General features: G+C 38.6%; 3 protein-coding genes across 5 annotated transcripts in view; all 3 read right to left on the reverse strand.

Annotated features, from left to right (window-relative positions):
• Positions 1-497: 497 nt before the first annotated feature.
• slc25a17 (solute carrier family 25 member 17) lies at positions 498-5118 on the reverse strand. 2 transcript variants are annotated; one of them, XM_016678377.1, is made up of 9 exons: positions 4915-5118; positions 4596-4656; positions 4446-4512; positions 4218-4369; positions 3995-4111; positions 3293-3454; positions 3106-3201; positions 2922-3007; positions 498-2132 (listed from the first exon to the last, which is right to left on the reverse strand). In XM_016678377.1, exons 1-9 carry the CDS (start codon positions 4969-4971, stop codon positions 2043-2045), a joined length of 888 nt encoding a protein of 295 aa, XP_016533863.1. In that variant the 5' UTR covers positions 4972-5118; the 3' UTR covers positions 498-2042. The 2 variants fall into 2 exon arrangements, with proteins under 2 accessions (XP_016533863.1, XP_007565795.1); XM_007565733.2 differs by having other exon boundaries at positions 3306-3454; positions 4915-5116.
• Positions 5119-6141: 1023 nt separating this feature from the next.
• rpusd1 (RNA pseudouridine synthase domain containing 1) lies at positions 6142-9581 on the reverse strand. Of its 2 annotated transcripts, none has more exons than XM_007565735.2 (6): positions 9471-9581; positions 8707-8944; positions 8498-8621; positions 7830-7932; positions 7640-7741; positions 6142-7029 (listed from the first exon to the last, which is right to left on the reverse strand). In XM_007565735.2, the coding sequence occupies exons 2-6, from the start codon at positions 8892-8894 to the stop codon at positions 6635-6637; spliced, it is 912 nt and encodes a 303-aa protein (XP_007565797.1). In that variant the 5' UTR covers positions 8895-8944; positions 9471-9581; the 3' UTR covers positions 6142-6634. The 2 variants fall into 2 exon arrangements, with proteins under 2 accessions (XP_007565797.1, XP_007565798.1); XM_007565736.2 differs by having other exon boundaries at positions 8707-8941; positions 9471-9578.
• A 3550-nt stretch (positions 9582-13131) lies between these two features.
• The window catches only part of LOC103147415 (rho GDP-dissociation inhibitor 2-like), a 23430-nt gene continuing 20132 nt past the window's right edge, over positions 13132-16429 (reverse strand). The window contains exons 5-6 of the mRNA XM_007565737.2: positions 16118-16181; positions 13132-16032 (exon numbers count right to left, since the gene is read on the reverse strand). Of these exons, the coding sequence (XP_007565799.1) occupies positions 15836-16032; positions 16118-16181 (261 nt within the window). The 3' untranslated portion in view covers positions 13132-15835. The remainder of the gene's footprint in view (positions 16033-16117; positions 16182-16429) is intronic.

The raw sequence follows: 16429 nt of genomic DNA on the forward strand, positions 1-16429 counted from the left end.
GTTGCTGGTGCCTATCTCCATACAGAAAGACCCCCAGGCCAGGAATCAAACCCAGAAACTTCTTGCTGCAAGGCAACAGCTCTACCAACTGCACCAATGTGCAGCCCCAGATGCACTACATACATATTTATATTACATCATATAAAGGAAAGGGGTATGGAAAAGAAGCACTACAGTATGTTTATTTATGATTATTGATGAAAATGATAAAATCTGTAATCAGTCCACCAGGTGGCAGGAAAAATCTTTGGTTCATTTTCAAAAACTGCTGTTTACATTGAGTGAAATATATCTTTAATTGTATCTATTGTCTAAAGCTATTCATTGCTTCTAAGGTTTTCAAAGGCCAGTGACTGTGAAGCAGTCTACTTTCTGAAGGTATTTTAAAGATTCTTTCATTTTTCTTCCTTATAATTTATTGTCACACAATGGAGAAATTGTATGGGTTTATCAGCAGCATTATTTGAATTACAGCATAATGTACCATTAGACAGAGATAGCGATGGATAATAAGTTTATTCAAAATTACAATAAATGCTTAAACGTGAACTAACTACTTTAAAATTATATCATGTTCTTTAAGCTGTTCAGTTTTTCACACTGAATGTCACATTTTCTTTCAATTTGCTCTATAGTAGCCAGATAGAACTGTCAGGCAGCTCTTCCTTTGCCTCAAAAATATTTTAAGGTTTTAATTTGGACTTTGATAGCTTTCCCACACATTTTGTATGAAGTTCTTGTACCTGATCAAAATAGCATATTGCTCAATGTATTTTTGAAAGTGTTACCCTGTTAATTTTGATCAGATGAACAGTTTCCACAACGAGAAACAGTATAGAAAATAAGAGAAAAATCTGAGGGAATATGAATAGTTTTAGAGAAATATGTGTCAAATTTCTAGACCTCCTGATGTTTGTAAATTACTTTGATTTTCACATTTTAAACCTTTAAAAAAAGTATTTGGATGCAGTTGAAGTCTCAGATTATTCAGAGGGGATTATGAACATAACTGTCAACATAATCCTTGTCTAAATATCAAAAGATACTGAAGAAATGGTTAATAAAGTTTCAACAAACATCAGATGTAGACAAAAAAGACAAAAAAATATTCCTCCTTCCTGAAAATTGTTATTGCTTTTACGAAGTCGGTATCAAAGTTTAGGTTTAATGAGAGCTGCTGTACGAATTCATAAACCACATAGACAATCAACTTTAAAATCTGATGTGAACCAGTTTACGTTTACTGTAGGATCACCAATGGCAACACCTCATTTCCCTGTCTCTGATCTTTATTTCTACATTATCAATTTGACGATGAAAAGTCAGTAAGACTGAAAACCAATTACCTAAAGCAGGAAATCTTAAGACAAAAACAGAAGTGTTGTTGGTTCTTCTATCTTTTCCTCTGTCTCCTTCAGCCTCTTTTAACTTCTTACACACACACACGCTGCAGTTTACATAACCATGTGTATGTGTGTCTGCCGGCAGTCATACATAAACAGACTGAAAGTGATTAGACTACCCTTTAGAAAGGGAACAGATTGCAGAGAAGAATAAAAAGCTAAACTTGCGCTGCAATCCTTGCCTCACTTGGTTTCATCCATAAGGTGAGCTAAGTGTGCCCCCAGCACTGGACGGTGAATGTAACTCTGTATCTGATCCATTTATGTGACATGTGTGGCTTGTAACATTTGATCATTTTCCGGCATTAAAGCCTGCGTTTATATACAACCAAATCTCATTATTTCTCAAGGTAATTTACACTCAAGGGTTCTGGTCGGGTCCTGAAACTGGTTAACGAACCTGGTGGAGCACAGAAACGAAATGAATGAACTCCAACATTAGAAAATCACAATAAAACATCAGTAGTGGTTTATCATTTGTTTAGTGAAATAATCTTAAAAATGAGGTCCAGTCCGGTCATCATCACAGCGCGTTTCTGTTGTTAAGTGTCCAGGGTTGCATTTCTGGTTGCTGGTTAGCGTCTCTTGTAGTGGCCGCTGCTCAGTCCCATAACTCTGAAGGTGCTGCTGGCAATCTTCTCATAGAGAAGGAACATGAGGGCAGCAGTCAGGACGGTCTGCAGAAGCTTGGCCTCCAGGCCTTTGAACAGACCCGACACACCGTGTTTCCTGCAGCAGAGAAGTAGGTTGAAAACGGGACTGAAGACTGATGATGACCGTTTAACAGAGAACTAAACAACAAAAGGCTTTTTATCGATATAAAATATTGTGGAAAAAAAAAAACATTTCTTCTAGTGGTAGCACACAAAAATGTTTTAAATAATAATTGAGTCAATTATTTATTGATTTAATTTCAACATTCACAGAATAAAATAAAAAAAAATTAATGAAGATGGGATGTATTTGGGCTGCAATTCATGACTGACACAACAGTCTGGTAGACTGCTAGCGAACAATTACGGTGCTTTGCAAAATCGTTGAAACTTCTTAAACTTTTGCATATTTTGTGTGGTGCTACAATATAAATAGAAAAATGTTCTTATCTCCTTTTACACTGACACCCCTAAATCATATCCAGTGCAACCAATTTGAATCAACAGATCAAGTGAGATCATCTGCTGACTGGAAAAGTATTAGTCGTGCTCAAAACAAATTTGGTCCTTATTGAAGAGTGGCAAATAGAAAGTTACCACGGGAAGGATTATAATCTCTTCAAGTGAAAAAAAACGAAAGGAGACATAAATTCCTGCTTCCTATAAATCGTAACCTTGAAGTGCTTAAAAACCAGTTCTGGACTGGTTGTTCCACCCTTTTTCACTTTTCCTGAGAAATTCCTGGTAATTCCCTTGCAAGTTCACACATGTCTCAAAATAATGCAACAAACCATAACATTAATTCTTCATTCTGAAACGATTTCAAAGTAATCATCGTAGATGTGCGCTGTTTGTGAAAACTCACCTGGCTCTGTTCACCAGTAGACCCTGGAGGGTCTGCAGGCTGGACAGCAGCGTCGACTTTTCTGTCGGTGTGTTGACCTGACCGAACTGTCGTTAGGGAAAGTATGGAGAAAACATACAGTTGGAGCCAAAATGTCCTCCAGTTCTTTTGATGAAGTAATGATGGATATAAAAGTGAGACCCACCCTGAGGACGGACTGCATTGTCTGCAGTGGGTACGTAACAATGGTGGCGACAGCTTTGGCGACCGCCCCGATGATGAAGGCCTCCAGAGACGAAAGCTTAGAGGGTAAGGAAGAAAAGATCGGTCGCATTTTTTTTCTTTATTACCAAGCCTCTTATCTCTAGATAACGTGAGAATCCTGCTACCACCTTCTAAGCTCACCTCCCTGGAAGCCCCTCTCCTCAGCTGCCTCTTCAGACCTTCGTAAACCATGAACTGAATGGCTGGGTTGAGCACCAGCAGCAGGGATGGGAAGGTGCCGTTCCAGAGGGCGCCAACACCTTCTTTACGGACGATCTGCTTAAACGCATCTGTGGAAGTCATAGAGAAGGTTACGCCAAATGGTGCTTCGCAAAAATATTCATGTCCCTTCAACTTTCTCCACATGTTACAACCGTAAACATCAATGCTGTTTCGAAGCATTTAATGTGGTGGACCGATACAAAGTAGTAATGTGGGTAATTGGGAAGTGAAAAGACATTTTTGTTTTACACATATAAATGTAAAAATTATAACGTACATTTAAAGAAAAAGAAGGTGCGCTGGTCAGACTAGACAAAAAGAAAAAATAATAATAATGTTTTGGGGGTTTATACAAACTTACTGCACATCATTCTTGGCACATACAGTGAAATATGGTGTGGGGACAGAAAAAAATTCAAGGTGTGTCTAAAAGTATGTTTGTGCAAAAGCATACCAAACTTAATTTTTTTATTTATACAGAATAAAAGCACATTAAATCTTAACAAAATACACTAAAGTTTGTGGTAGTAATTGAACAAAGATCTGAAAAAGCTCAAGAATACAACTGATTCTCCATGGAAATGTGAACTCAAAGCAAATCCCTTTACCCAGGATACCAGAGTAGTTTGTGGGCCGGATGTCTGAATTGTGAAACTTGGAGCCTTGGAGCTTCAGCCGGGTATTGACCACCCACAGAGGAGTGGTCAGTAGGACGTTTATAACACCTGGAAAACATATCGATAAAAAATTATAAAGCTAACCTCACTGTCTGTTTGTAGACTTACTCATACACAAGAAAGCTTTCTGTGATACAGAAGGAGATCGGTTTACCTGCAACAATGCCTACAATGAGGTCAGTGCTGGGGGTTGACTGCCTGCTCTTCAGCCAGCTGGCCTTCATCCAGTGGAAGCAGTAGAAATAGACAAAGTTGGAGCAGCAAAGACTACAGATGACAGGGAACCATCCTCTGTAGGGAGCTAGTCTGCAGAGAGGCAGCAGAAATGCCGTTTCATTTCTCTCATAATTCAGCTGTGATTTGTTAAAATCATTTCACTCACAGTCCTTCTTCTTTCACAATGTCAGCCAGAATAGCAGGTGTGGATTTGGCCTTCCTGTTTTCATCCACTGAACTCAAAGAAAAAAAAAAAGTTGTCAATATCTAGCATTTAAACTGCGTCTGCAAAGGAAACTACACGTCCACGTCTTACCTTGAAGCCGTAACCTGGCAGTATCCAAAGGGAAGAATACTGTCATCGCAGTCACGCTTCCCTAAAACGGACCGAAGTCAGCATTCAACACAAGACTGACCCTTGTACGACAACACCGAACTCAGCTAAGAAATTTACAAATTTAAAGCGACGCAAATTTCTATAGCACAACACCAACTCAAAAGTCAAAGACATAATAATATCTACATATTTATCAAATTAACTTTTATTCGGCTGGGTCAGATGTCACTATAGGTAACTGACAAGAAAGCTTCTTTCATAGTAAATGAAAGAAGCAGTGAAAGTGAAGCTAACTTACCACGGCTCCTGACACAGCATGAACCAAACTCTCATAGGAGAAAACCTCGGCGGTCATTTTCAGCTGTCCTCTTACTCCAAGCTGCTCAAATGATGATGACCTCCTTCTGTTTCACCGCTAAACAGCTGTCAACACGCTCAGCTACCCAACGGCTCGCTGTTTTCCTTTTTTTCTTCACACTTCCTCGAAGCTGCGGCTCACAGAACGGGGTTATGGGTACTGTAGTTCCATGCCCGATTTCAATGCTCAGTATTTAATTTGGACAGTTTATAAATATACATTTCTCACTGTGCGACACATCTGCACATATGACTTCTACTTATTTTTGATACAAATGGAACCCCGTATATAACTTCCTTTGCAGTGACTACTTTTTGTTTTCATTTCCCAAAGTACTCCTCGCTCAGTGTTTATCTGTTTAATTATATTTTATGCCATTTGTTACCAGTAACTTTATGCTTCTTGTTTTCCTTTGTCAAGTCCTTTTCTGTTTTTACGTCTTTAGCTCAAAGTCATGTAGAATTAACAATTATTGCGGTGAGTTTTTCTCACTCAGTAAAGGATGCAGATTAACAATTGTTGCCTTTATGTCAGTTTACAGTGAGTTTTTCTCACTCAGTAAAGGTGCTCCTGACCCCAAGCTACTTTGTTTTGAAATATGTCACAGGACAACAGCAATAACTTTGTATTCACAGAAAATAGAACCAGTGGTTCCTCTTCACTGCTGCCACTTGCTTGCTCAGGCTTAGGAATTGCTGCAAAGTCAACAACTAAATGCAAATAGTTGGGTAAATTTAGATGGGACAACTGTGAAATGTAACGAACTGTGTATTACCATTAAGATTGGACTGGACTGTATGTAAATGGATCTGACTAAATCATTGGATAGGAATGGAATTAACTACATTCAATAAAACTGTTTACAAACTGGACTTGTAAAATGTCTTGAGAGGATATTTTTGGTGAATTCACAGTAAACTGGAAAAAATGAAAACAGCCTGACACTGCAAGTGTTTTCACGACAACCACATCAGCAACTTCTTTAGGCATTTATTGTGATTCAATATAATATTCAAATGCTTGTTTAGACGTTGGTAACTGCTTCATACAATCTTGTTTCTTCTTGGGCAGCTTCTGCAAAGAAACTTTACAGTTGCTGGTATGTTTAGCCTGAATGTATTCATAATGTGCAGGTTTCAGGTTTTCTCAAACATGAGAGCAACCAAGACGGGTGTTAATCATTTTTTAATAGACACAGGACTTCTAACAACAGTAGGGTTTTAGTTGGGATTTACGTAACAAGATACATTACATGACAACAAACATGAGTCAAGGAAACATCTGTGATTTTAAACCTCCATGACCGGAGCAGCAACCAAAACACATTTACAAGAAAGGAGTGGTTTTTAAAAAAAGAAATTGTTGAACATAAAAGTGAAATAAAAACTTCTTTAAAAAGGGACGTATTGATCATGAGGGAAGGCACTTTATTTTCGGCTGCAGTGAGGTAATTAAGTTACTATGACTTGACGGTTGACCTGACAAAGATTTGAGAATGATTACTTTAAGTGCATAAAATATCCTTTGACATGATTTCTAACGACACTTATTAATGTTTCATGCTCTTCTAAGCACTGTGTGTGGTCCCTCACTTTTTTAAGCATGTTCAACCTGCTTTTTTTTTTGCGTAAATACATTAAACCAAAACAACAAGAACCCATCAGTCTCCGGCCCATTCACTCAGCCACTCCTGACAAACCCTCCTCTGCTCCTCGCTCTCCCCAGTCCTGTGTTGCTTGCTTTGCTTCCTTTTCTCCCCCTCGCTTCTCGCCACCTCTCGTTCCTTCTCCTTCGTCTTGCTGTGCTCCAAAACGGCCTCGACAGTGGCCTCCAGTGTCCGTAGTGAGCGCTGCGGGACCCACTTGGGGTCGACCGTTGGGATGAAGGGGTCTCCGGCAGTGACGAGAAGTTGCTGAGGCTCCAGGGGAATTCGGAGGAGATAGGCATGCAGCATCATGCGATACGGAGAGTCGTCTGCTCCCAAGCTGTAGGTGAAGTCTCCGACGATGGGGTGGCCGATGGCGCTGCAGTGAACCCTCAGCTGGTGGGTTCGACCTGAAAACACAAAGGTCATAGCAAACAGTCAGAGAGGAAGTTTCTTTATCAAAGAATTTTCTTGAAATACTCGAGGTGAAAGATTTCTGCTGCAACCCATCAAGTTGCTTTTTCAAACTGCAGCGACTTCATTTGAATTTAATCCACATTCATTGTTTTATCAATATTAATTTAGCTCTTTTGATTTTGTCTCAAACTTCAAAGTATTTAATGAAAATTTTAGGCAAAAACAAAAATAAATTAGTGCAAAGTTATGAACTTTTCAAACTTTTTACCAAAAAACCCCCCCAAAAATAACAACAACAACAAAAAAAAACACAGACACACACACTTGTATTCAGCCTCCTAAATAAATACCAAACCAATGGGATGTAATTTAAGGTGTCGGAGTTAAATGAAAGAGAATGCACCACACATTTTAATATTTTTAAACAATGTGTCTTTTTTGCTTCACCTCAAAATTACACATTGTTTTATGTTGGTCTATCACATGAAATGCCAATAATATACACTGATTTGTTGGATTGTGACAAAATGCAAAAAGATAAAAAAAAGACTACTTTTGCAAGGCTTTGTAAATGAAAGAAAAAAAAGAAATAAGATCAGGTACCAGTGAGCGGCTGCAGCAGAACCTTAGTGACCGGGTCACCGTCATACACCCCGTACTCCAACACTATCAGCTCAGTTTGGGAAGGCTTTGGATTCTCACAACCTGTTGAGTGAACATGAGAAAGTGCTGTAAACCTTTTAAAGCTAGCTGCTGTCCGTACATTTCATGCAAGCTGATTTCAAACCTGTACCTTCAGTTCCTTCGATGCACATCATATGCGTTTTTCCCTCCATGGAGTTCTTGCCGACAGCGAAGTCCAGAGTTCGTGTCTCATTTTCCACCCACCCACGAAGCTGAAAAAGAAACTCACTGAGACAAAAGGGAAGGAGTAGCAGACAGCAACGTTTGTGGGCCGAGCTGTGAAGCCACAACATCCAGAGAGAAAACATGATTCTTCAATAACTTTTAGATCATTGTCTGTATAATCTTCTTTTTTTTTTATCATTTTATGTATAATATTATCTATCAAGTAAATCTTATGTGAATTAAAACTAACAACCATTTTGATGGGAGGAGGTGACATTATCTTTAAAAATGCTACATTTGGTTTTCATCAGTAAAATGTCTGTGATACATTTTGGGGGAAACAAAAAAGAAAAGAAAATTTAAACTTTACCCTACACTCCTACCAGGAAGGACGAGTGGTTTTGTTTAAGTTTCATGTTGAAGAAAACATAGCTTGATAAAACTTACAAATAGTTAATAGCTGCTGCATTATCAGACTCAGTGATAAAAGGGCTTGGTGTTGCTATACTTCATGAATGGTCGGACTATATTTCAAAATTCTGATATTTCCCTAATTAGCAATAAACCAACAACAGAACAGAGTTTGGAAATACGTTTTTTTTTGTTTCTTACCAAAGACAAGTAGGCCTTAGTGACAGTGCGGTCCTTAAAGCAGCGGTAAGCCCTTCCGGCAGCAGCTTTATTAAGAGCGACACAAAGAGCTCCGCTGGTGGAAAAATCCAACTGGTGACAAAATCTGTTGGAAGAAATAAAAACTAAAATAATGCAACTATTTATGAGGCGTAACGAAACTGGATGCATGAATTAATGTGGTTGCTAACCTGAACCCATAGTACGTGCTGGGGTCTGCCAAATGGGGGAAGTGATGGAGAAGCTGCAGCTGCACGGTCTGCTTTTCGTACCACATCTTGCTGTCTATACGGACATCCCAGTGTTTGTCCACAACGATGTAGTCGTCGCTCTGGTACAACACACGCAGGCTCTCAATGCTGGCTGGCTCCGAACTCATCCTGCGCAGCTGTCAGTCAATCCAGCCCCGCAGAGACTGGATCGGGACTTCTGACCCAAAGGAGAATAGAAAAAAACAAACAAACAACAACAACAAAAAACAAAACAAACAAACAAACAAAAAAACAACAAGAAAACATATTGAGTAATTACAGTTTTTACTTTAGAGTTAATACCAGGTTTTTAATTTCTGGCTGCATTAACACTTTGCCTCCATATCAGTCAAAACTCATGTAACAGCAGTCTGAAAGTCGAGTTAATAGAGCAGTATTCAACAAAATGTTTATCCTTTCATTGTGAGCAACTCTTTAATAAATGAATAAGAATGTTTTTAGCTGCGTTAAACCACCATTATACTGTAAAAAGTAAGAGCATAGTGGTGTGGTTTACGAATTCCAAACAAATAAATACATTTCAATGGCACCACCAAGATGCAGTGAAGTTTTAGTTAGCATGTTATTAGCGCTGTTGTTTCACCTTTAAATTATTAAACAATTCACAGTTATAAAGCACGCTCAATACGGACATTTGTCCGGCAATGAAACACGTTGTTACATCGCTTTAAATAATTATTTACCTTACGTCCTATTGAGGTTAAATGTGAGGAGCTTATTTCCAAAACATGTAAACAAAACCACGTCTCATGGATTACTTGTGCGCAGGCGCGTGTTCTTCTTTTCTCGTTTTTGTTAGTCCGTCGGGATTATGTCGCCACCTTCAGGTTATGTAGCCCAATGACAGTCATGTTAAAAATTACAGCAAAAAAAAAAGAAAAAAAAGAGAGAGCGGAAGATAGTGCGAATCGCTCTATTTTATCATTTCTGTGGATCTACACAGAAATGATAAAATAGAATAGTTACTGTCTCCACCTTTGTTTAATAAATAAAATAAATAATGAACATGGAATTAGAATAACATATTATGCAATTCAACCGTCTCCTGTTGTTTTAATTGTTTTGGGAGGTTTGTTCAACAAAAAAAGGAAGAAAAAAAGAATAAAGCAATTAATCACATCATCAGTATTGTTTCGTATTTACAAATTCATTTGACATATTTTTTTATATTCTGATACTTTAATCTGACATACTTTTCTGTTTGTCCTTAGAATATTGATTATTTTACTTTTATATTTGATAGATCTAATTTTTTAAAGCATGTTGCTGTCCTATCCTGATCCAGAACTGTTACTTTCAATTACTGGCCAGTTTTTGTCTTTTCAAGTCCAAAATAAAGTGGAAGTGTTATATGCTACATTAATGTAATGTTCTTTGTAAAGGACTTCCCAAATCTGCATTTGTAAATTAGTTTTCAAAGCATTTCAAGTGTTTCCTATTCATTTGCTCTTAATTTAAAGAACCTATTTTTTTTTCCATAGATACAAACATGAATCCCAAAAACTAGTAAATAGTCAGTGACATCAATTGTCAGTAACCTGCTTTTCTAAACTACCTTTCATATTATATTTGTGAATATAGTGTTAATTAGTGGAGCAGAGTGAGTTGTTCATATGCCTGGCCTGGTTAGTGCTGGTGGATTTTCCGTCATTTTAGGTTTCAGTAAATCAATGTTATAATTATAACAGATTAACTAAACCGCTTTGTTGATTCTTGGCTCAGTATTTCTGCCCAGTGTCCTCTCTGCAGGTGGTCGCCTATAGAGAAGATAAACAAAGTTCACGTGATCTCAGTCCTAGTCATAGTGTGAATGACCTCACAAGAGATTAAACACCTGGAAATAATCCGCAGACAGATGGGACTGTTTGCACTAAAACCCATATGTGTCTGTGAGTTTAGTTGTTTTTTTTTTTACGTAAGCTCTCAGGAAAAACATAATTCCAATGTCAAGCGATGACCTCACATGGTCCAAAGCTCATGGCAGATTGTTCTGAATCACCAGAGAATATCCAGCACACTCCACCTGCGGGTAATCCCATCACGCTGCAGGTATGGGTCTGTTTCTCCAGCTAAGATGATTAACAGTTATTATATAAGCCATATTTCATAACTCAGTTTGGTTTTCTGCGTGTTGTGTGTGTACATTCATCAGAGCTGAGTTCCTTGTCATCGGTGTTTCGTCTGTCGTTGCGTAATGTTTCACCGGCGCGCTCGTCAGGAGGATGCACCTGCAGCAAAGCTTTGCACTCGCAGAAACAAAGAACTGCATGTGACTCGGCAGGCCTACGTCAACCCTAGAAATCACAAAAGTTTCAGTTAGATGACAGACAAAGAGGAGAAGATGACAGGCGTTGCACCGTACCAATTCAATCCGCTTACAGAGGATGTAGTTCAGTTCTACCTCAGTCCTTAATGGGATATTCAAGTTGAGCAAATCTCAGACACCAACTGGAACTGGAACAACTTTTTGTGAGAGATTTTCTCTGTGTTTTTTGTTACCTTGCTGTCTAAGGAGAGTCCTGGATGCTGTTGGTGTTGCAAACTCTTTGCCAGCTAAACCAACACATTTCATTTTTGCTTCACTCTTTGGATCCAGGACTTGCTGGATGAATCTTTTGATGCAGCTTTGTAAATAAGGCGTGCCTTTGTAAAGGGTTCACCATGCCTAAGTCATTCCTGCAGGCTCGTTGCGATGAGCCCATCATGATATCGGACTGGGGCCTCCCTCTGCTGCTGGCGCTGCTGCTGCTGGCGCTCCTCTACTCCTTCCTGTACCTTCCTGCCGCGGCCCAGCGAGCCCTGCTGGAGCAGGCGCTCAGCGGCAACAACACCACCGTAGCGACTCTGAAATGAGTGCAGTGATTGACAAGGACACGTTATTTGTCAATGGACATCTGCAGGCTTCTTTGTTATCGTGTGACCATCCCCTGGATCAAGTATGATTTTTTTGTTTGTTTTTAGACGGATAATAGTTCTGTTTGCCAGCTAGCTTTCATGTGATGAAAGTATAAAACCCATTAGGGTTGATTTTCCTGAGCTGAAAGTGTGAGGAAGGTCTTTGTACTTAAGTTGTCACAGATTCACTGCAAATGCAAGGAAGTGTCAGATGTATTACAGACATGTTTTACCTTAAGCATGGGCACACCAAAGTTTTGGAGATGTTCTCGTTCGGTTTCATTTCCCTCTGAACAGATGAGTCGTTTCTGTATTTGTTTCCCCCATACATGCAATGTGACTTTTTTTTTCTGTTAGTTTGTCTTGTTATGTTGTCGTTTGATCCACCACTCTTCTGGTTATTTAATGGGAGGAATAAAATAAGAAAAAAGACAGAAAATCAAAAGCGTCAATGTTTTTTTGCTCAAAACAGAGTTCTGAATAAAAAGAGGACTTCAAACGAAAATCTGAGCTCATTAAGCCAAAAAGTTGTTTTTGATTTATATATTTTTTGTATTAAACTGTCTTATGCTGCATATGATCACATTTAAGATATTGGCTTAGTGCGTTACCGTGAAAATGTGTACATTTTCAAAAAAAAAAAAAAAAAATCCCTTCAGTTGTTTTTGCAAAATAAACCTGTCCACCTTACAGTGCCCCCTAGTGGAGGGTTTCTGGCCTAACTCATGTAGAGTCACTCAAGGATTTTATACCATGGCTTTCAATTTTTTGAAAGTAGAAGATAATATAAGTTGAGTTTACCAAAATTTCAACAAATCAATCCATCCATCCAGGACTTACATTTATAATTTCATTACTACATTTAATGACTTTAGGAAAGATCTATTCTTGATTCAAAAAGGATAAACATTTCAAACAGACATCTTAGCAGCTGTTTTAAATTACCTTTATTAAACAATACATGATACTGGAATTTGACAGCGATGCAGCTCTTTAGCTGCAGGAGGCAAAAAGATACAAAGACTTTCCAGGTTTCTGTGTCTTTCAGCCTGACCTTGCACCAACTATGCCTGCTTCTTTTAGCAGGCGCTGACATCACAATAAATGTGCTAATTGTTTTTCTTCTTAATTTTTGTGTGACATTAAGTTCCTTAAATTCCTTAATGAAGAATCTCGCTCAATCATGCAAAACCCAACAAGCCAACATTTACAATTAGTCTCAGACCACAACAGTTCACTCAAACGGAGCTTCATTTATCAGCAAGTCCAAATATGTTCACCTACAATGACAACAGCATACTCAAACACAGCACAGGAGTGTTATTTCACATATTCTACGAGGTATCCATGTACTGCAAAGATCTCATAGCCTCAAAGCAAAACATTATTTACATCTCACATCCATGATATCTACAAATGAAAAGAGGATTTAGTTCAGATTTTTTTTTAATGTGAATAGTATCAAAGGACCTACATGCATTTCTTTCTACATTATACACAGTTCAGGTACAGGTTTTCAACCATGTGCTCTTTCAAAAAGTGCCAAAAAAAAACAACAAAAAAACAACAACAACAAATGAATGGGAATGAAAACAACTAAACAATAATTTTAGCCTGGTTGTAGAAGACCAAACATTAAACACGGCAGTTTAAAGGCATTTATCATCATTTTGATCATTTTTCCACTTCAGTTGTGCTAAGGCTTATAGCACACGCTGTTTATATTCACTTTCAAGTCTGAAATTGAGAATTATGAGAAAAGGTGTGAGAGCAAACAAGCAGAAAGCAGCAGCAGAGAATGCTAAAAAATGATGACATGAAGATTGTTGGCATCATTTCATAACACAAAGTAACTATTCCAAGGATTCCTGTTCCAGTTCATTCTGTAAAGTGATGATTTATATCACAATTTATCAAGTGAGGATGAGGGAATCAAGAGAAATGTTGTCCAAGTGCAACACTAAGGAAACTCAACAAACCAGCACCCTACAGGGATTTAAAAGCACTTAATCATATTTTCAGTTAACCTTTAATTTAACAAAAATGATTATTAACTTATTATTAAAAGTATAACTGGAACTTTTTTTTAATATTATGCAGCATTCAGATAGATGTCATATCTGCTTCTCTTGTGACTAGCGTCGTCACTCTGACGTACTCGAGCATTCATCAGCCCTTTCCTGCAAATAAGTTTATCACAAAACACAATTTCTTTCAGTTTTATTTCACAGAGCAGTCCTTGTTTAAGTCTCGCTGTTCTCATAAGAGGTTTTGTACTGGAAACAGAAAACATCGAATGTAACATTATTTTCTGTCCAGCTGTAGACTCACTAATTGACTAATGCATTAACTGTTCTAGCGGTGGCATAAAGTTGGTTCAGAAGACTTGTTTTTTTCATTTGAAAATAATTGTATGGTCATTTTTTTTAATGTTTTCTGGTTCTGAAATGTGATGATATTTGTCCTTTAAACTGCAATTCAGCTTTTAGGTTCAAAACATACATGCTTTTTAATCATTTTCTTTTGACAACAAAAGCTTATGACCCCAGAGTGATGGAAAGTTATGAAACTACGAGTGTTGAAAAGCCAGTAACGTGCGTTTAGACACAGCTGTCTTTGCTCTGCTGTTGATGGCAGCACATGTGAAGCTTGTAGTCCAGCTTCACTGTGTTTAGCACGGTATTAGATGACTCAGGAAGTTGGAAATAGTCTAATACTTGTCTTTGTAGAGCGTAAATAAAAGTTTTAAGTTTCTACAATGTTTACTATACGGAAGATGCTTGGAAAACGATTCATGCCCCTTGAAACTTTTTCAAGGGGTGTACCCTGGTTATTCTGACAGTCTGCATTAAAATCCAGTGGAAAAATGTAGAAAACCGTATCGTTTTCCAGATACAATTAGAGTAGGGCATATGAGCTTCTACCAGCTCCTGGCAAAGAAAATATATCCCCCCCCCACCATTGCTGATCTCCATATTTACCACAAAGGTGTTGGGTGGAGGACCAGGATTACTGAAGCAGTTTATGTTAGACGTCCATGTCCAATCTCTGGTTCTATCACGCTTTTATTGCTTCCAAACTAGTTCGGTTCCACTGAGTCACAGTCAAAATGAGTTAATTTCTAATTAATTGATTAATCCACCCACTGTTTTTAATATCCATTCATGTCGTACTTTGTCATTTCCCACCATAAAATGTGTGTTCGTATTACATATAAAGTGTACATGTTATCTTTTTATACTACTGCATCCAGATCAGACCACTTCTTCTAGAAAACGTTTGTTGTCAGCGAGAATATCTCAGACCTTCTGCATCAAAATCATTATTTTTACATCACAAAAACATGGAGTCAAACAAAATAACTCACACAAACTGTTTTTTTTTTCTTCTGACCGTAACTCTCAACACACCAATCAAACCCCCATCAAAGACTCGATGGACACCAGTTGAAAGACATGTGAAGAAACACGATTGCAGAAAATATCACTGCAACTCCTTTTCTTTCTTGCGGTTGTTGAACGTACATAAATGCAAAACGGGTCGATGATTCCCAAAGCAATTGACAGCTGAAAGGAGCACGTCTTTTTCCTGCATTCATTGTGTGCGTTTGTTTGGCTTCGGTGATGCTGTGTCCAAGCATTTGAAGCTGGACACTAATTACTGTCCAGAGTTCCTCCTTGGTGTCCAAGAGGATTTAATTGGATCAACTACCCGGTTTTAAGCAGCGTGTTCGCCTTCCTGTCGGTGTTTTGCACTACCTTGACTGTCCCAAAAACAATCTTTCAGTAAATCAGAACAAACAGATCTTGCAGGTACCTGCAGCTTCTATAGTTTTACACCATCCCATGTTAAATATCCTTCTGCCAAGTTTCATTATGTGCTTAAAACTGACTCTCTGTGATAGGCCACATGACAAGATAAGGCAGACAGGAGAAACATGAAAAGCATAAACCATATCAGGATTAATCGAGATAACCTAGAAAAGAAGAAAGTGTAAAGAAAATGTGACGAGACACCTGCAAACAGCTTCCTGTCTCAGCGAGCGTGATTACGGAAAGGAAGAAGATGACACAGTGGCAGGGTACGGTAAATAAAAAGCAGGAGAGGAAGCAGGGAAATCATTCAGCATCATCATCATCCTCACACTCCGCCGTTAATTCCCATCCTTGCTGACGTTGAGGATCCACTCCCAAGATAGGTAGACGTTCTTGTCGTCATCAGTGAAGCAAGACTTGACCACATATTGACCTCGGGACATGATCCCCCTAGGCGCCTCGTCAGCGGGACACAGGAACTCCTGCTCTTCTGCTCGTGGGCCGTAGCTTCCCATCATGCACACGGCGGTGTTCTCTGTGGGGTAAACACAGAAAGCGTGTGAGCTTTTAAGATAAAAATATATACTTACAGTAAACAAGACAAACCAATCTGAACCTACTTCGTACTCCTTTCTTGTAGGTCACTTGACGATACTTCAGGCCAGACACAATATCTCTGTTCACCTGTAAAAAGTCTTACTGTTATTTCTTTTTAAAATACATTTTCTTCATCCCAAACTGGCTCTAAAGAAAATTTGCAAAATTCAGAGAATCCAGTTATGGGTTTTTGCAAAAGGCTGTGGCAGGATTTGTCCAGCAGAGGTCCCCACAGCACAGTTTCTCTTTGATTTGAGCAGTGCTACACACACACACACACACGCACACACACACACACACAGACGCACACACACACACACGCGCACACACACACG

The sequence above is a fragment of the Poecilia formosa genome, unplaced genomic scaffold (assembly GCF_000485575.1).
Source record: "Poecilia formosa unplaced genomic scaffold, Poecilia_formosa-5.1.2 Scaffold182, whole genome shotgun sequence".
In the NCBI taxonomy this organism is placed as follows: domain Eukaryota; kingdom Metazoa; phylum Chordata; class Actinopteri; order Cyprinodontiformes; family Poeciliidae; genus Poecilia; species Poecilia formosa.

Coding starts and splice junctions, on each gene's coding strand:
- slc25a17 (XM_007565733.2), bottom strand. CDS start 4,971: ATGACCGCCGAGGTTTTCTCCTATGAGAGTTTGGTTCATGCTGTGTCA. Junction 4,112..4,217: donor CATTGTAGGCATTGTTGCAG/GTAAACCGATCT, acceptor TATGTTTTCCAG/GTGTTATAAACGTCCTACTG. Junction 3,008..3,105: donor CAATGCAGTCCGTCCTCAGG/GTGGGTCTCACT, acceptor CCCTAACGACAG/TTCGGTCAGGTCAACACACC.
- rpusd1 (XM_007565735.2), bottom strand. CDS start 8,894: ATGAGTTCGGAGCCAGCCAGCATTGAGAGCCTGCGTGTGTTGTACCAG. Junction 8,622..8,706: donor AGCACGTACTATGGGTTCAG/GTTAGCAACCAC, acceptor TTCTTCCAACAG/ATTTTGTCACCAGTTGGATT. Junction 7,742..7,829: donor GTGCATCGAAGGAACTGAAG/GTACAGGTTTGA, acceptor TTCACTCAACAG/GTTGTGAGAATCCAAAGCCT.